We start from the raw sequence: 3,317 nt of genomic DNA on the forward strand, positions 1-3,317 counted from the left end.
TAGCCAACATTTGGAAGAAGAATGTTTTCAAGATGACTTGGATAATAGCGCGTTGTGACAAACACCAGATACAGCACTGGGACTTGATCAACATCCGATACCGCACCGTGACAATGTCACAAATCAGTAGGTGGCAGACCGTTGGCTGTATTGTGTTGTTTACTCACATTTAGGGAGGAAGAGGAAGAAACCTGGACCAGATCCTGTTTTCCATTCAGCCTTCCTGTTATCTGGTCAAAGTCTTGCTCTCTCTCTAGCATTAGCGTCTCTTCCTCTGCAGCCATCAGTTTATTCTGAGGTGGTTTGCTATGATCCATTTACTCGCTGGTTTGAACTTTCTGACCCGTTTCTCTACCTAAAACACTTGATTTGTGTCGTTCTGATTGGCTGCAAAGGCTTCCTGTAGCAAAGACTTATTTTTACCTTTCAGATGCGCTGCTAGCAGACCTGGAGTCCACAACGTCCCACATCTCCAAGAGGCCGGTCTTCCTGCCTGATGAGACGCCCTACTCCATCCCAACAGGTGGACTTCCCTACCAGGACGTGTCCAGGCCTCCTCCGGTTCCTCCTCCACCTTCAGCCGACGCTCTGAATGGTTCTCTGACGGATCAGCCAGACTCCCACCACTCTTCCCAGCAGGTGGGTCTCCTCAGGAACGCGGGATGTTCTCAGACGTTAAACTGGGTTTGGGCTCATGTGAGGGGATTCAGAGCTCTGACTACTCTCTGCAGTCTCTGGGCTCGGCCCAGAAGAACTCGTGGTCCAGAGACAGCAGCAGTTCTCCGCTGTCGCACATCGAGGAGGACCATGTTTACAGGTATGAGTTGTTTCCATGGAAACGCCTCCAGGGGTGAAGCAGGCCTCATCCTCTCCTGTGTGCGCTTTCAGTTTTCCTAACAAACACAAGACGTCGGATTCGTCTTCGGCAGCCATGAGCTCGGCTCTGGGCAGCAACCTCTCAGAGCTGGACCGCCTTCTGCTGGAGCTGAACGCCGTGCAGCAGAGCTCTCCTTCCTTCCCAACTACAGGTAGGATCTTCTTCCAAACATTCCTGCTAATCTGAAAACCCCCACAGGAGGACGGGAACCTGCTTCAGGAACTGTGACTCTCTCTCACCCCTGTTGGCTCACACCTTTCCTCAGAGGAGGCAGCTCCGCCCCTACCGTCATGCAGCATCACCCACTATGAGAACGGCGGCGCTCCCGACATCCTGGTCAGCCCCCCACCACAGGAGAAGCCCAAGAGGAACGGCATCAGGGCGGAGGATGTGGGAGGGCTGCTGGAGGGCTCAGGTCCTTCTCCCAGGTACAGAGGAAGGTTAATAATAATAATAATTGAACTTAATCGATCTCACATTGGAGAAATGTACCTCTGCATTTAACCCGCCCCCTGGGGGAGCAGTGGGCTGCCGCCATGTGGCACCCGGGGAGCAGTGTGGGGTTAAACTCTTAACACTAGAACTCCCAAGGCCGTCATTTTGATGGTTCTGAGGTTTTTAAGGGAAATTAAAATTAATCATGTCGCTCATGTTAACTGAATTTTCCTGTTTCTATATTTCCTTTATTTTCACGTAGTTTTTTAAATAAAATAAAGCCGTCATTTTGACGGCTCTATTAGTTGCATTGTAAATTTTTCCCGCGGTTGATTGACGTATGGTACTGTTGCCTAGCAACCAACATTCTACCTGGAACTCCTTGGCTAATACGAAAGAATGGCTTTCAGAAGAAATCTAACAGCCAAACAGGCTTTAGAAATCCCTCAAAATAGTGATGATAGCGTTTCGGGCGGAGAGGGAGAGTTCCCAAACTATAAATCGGAAATACAATTGTTTGTATTTTTATAACAGAATGGCATCAAGGAATATTTTTCAGGTAGAACTATGTCACCATGTCTGTTTTATAGGTGATTAAATGAGGAAAAATGAAAATTATTTAGCCTCGCCAAATTATTTTCCAAAATAAACACCATGAAAGCCCATTAGAAACTCTGGATGAACCTCAGACTTTATAGATCCACATCTAGACTAGAACTCAAGAAGATTTGGACTGAATAGGTTAAAGCATGTTTGTTCCACAAAGGTTTTAGTGGGCAGTGAGCCAGGAGGAAATGGGATTTTGCCACCATGCCAAAAGTGCAAAAATGCTTTTTTTTTTCCACTGATAAAAGGGAATCTGGTGAGACAAATATGCTGATGTCAATTATTGGAGACCTTCTGCATGAGGCAAAGCCTCCTGAGATTTAGTCGTTTCATTGAAATTTACCAATAATATCTCCAAACTGGACAGAAAATAAGAATAACAGAGCAGCTTATGTAACGCATGCCGGTTACATCACCTGAAATGGTCCCACAATTATGGAAGCAAATTGTTACCATATTTAAAATGAAAAAGCATTTCCAGAAATGCTTTTTCATTTTAAGAATGTGGCTGCATTGTTTGACTCATAAATGAAATTAGTAATCAATCATCCTATTTGCATTTGAATTTTCTTCTTTAACGCTGCACTTTTATGCCCTAATCAAGGAGAAAACACAGCGGACATTGCTTTTTCATTTCCATGGTCTGCCTGCAAAGTACTGTCCACAACTTGAAAACGAAAAAGCATTAAGGCTACCCATCTTGTTCGGTAGGGGGCGCTGACTATAGCAGGTGACCGGCTATAATCTGTTCCCTTCTTGTAACTTTAAGAAACAAAGGTCTGAGTTTTCATCATAAAAGATGCGTATAAGTCAAAAATGAAAAAGCTGGGACCTTTTTTTGTCTGATTTAAACAGGGGGGACATATTATAGTAGGTTTTATTTTATATAAATAAAACGCCTGATGTTAGAACACAGACTGTTTATTAAGGATAGTACAACAAAGATAAATTGTAAGTTAATAATAAAACAGACATATATATATAAAAGTACTAAGTTTCACACAGGAAAAAGTTATTTTCCTTCAGGATTTAGTCTTTAATCATTACACTCCATTTTCTATTTCATTTTTATCAAAAGCATATGGTTTACAACAGTTTTCAATGGGATGAGAACATTTGGACGCTGTGAAACAAAGACAGATTTTTTTAAGGAAGGTGTGGAAAAGAACAACGAGCTGTTTGCTTTCAGCGGCGCGTCGAGCAGCGAAATTTAGATTTTTCCATCTTGAGCAGCTGCGCGTTTGCAGCGCGGCGCGGCGCCGAGTCAGATATCATTCTGGTCTGTGAACGCTGTGCTGTGTAGATGCGCATTTGATTTTATCCTTAAAGCTACAGTGTGTAATAATTACAGGGATATACAGTCAGAAATGTAATATATTATACATAACTATGATATTTA

The 3,317-nt window shown here is 43.5% G+C and overlaps 1 protein-coding gene across 2 annotated transcripts in view; it reads left to right on the forward strand.

Moving 5' to 3' along the window:
• Nucleotides 1–3,317, forward strand: part of pxn (paxillin) — a 31,335-nt gene that overhangs the window by 19,276 nt on the left and 8,742 nt on the right. For both annotated transcript variants that reach the window (XM_015374584.1, XM_015374585.1), the window contains exons 2-5: nt 431–639; nt 732–817; nt 889–1,028; nt 1,143–1,305. In XM_015374584.1, the coding sequence (XP_015230070.1) occupies nt 431–639; nt 732–817; nt 889–1,028; nt 1,143–1,305 (598 nt within the window). The remainder of the gene's footprint in view (nt 1–430; nt 640–731; nt 818–888; nt 1,029–1,142; nt 1,306–3,317) is intronic.

This window comes from Cyprinodon variegatus, unplaced genomic scaffold, assembly GCF_000732505.1.
Source record: "Cyprinodon variegatus isolate N-32 unplaced genomic scaffold, C_variegatus-1.0 Scaffold105, whole genome shotgun sequence".
In the NCBI taxonomy this organism is placed as follows: Eukaryota; Metazoa; Chordata; class Actinopteri; order Cyprinodontiformes; family Cyprinodontidae; genus Cyprinodon; species Cyprinodon variegatus.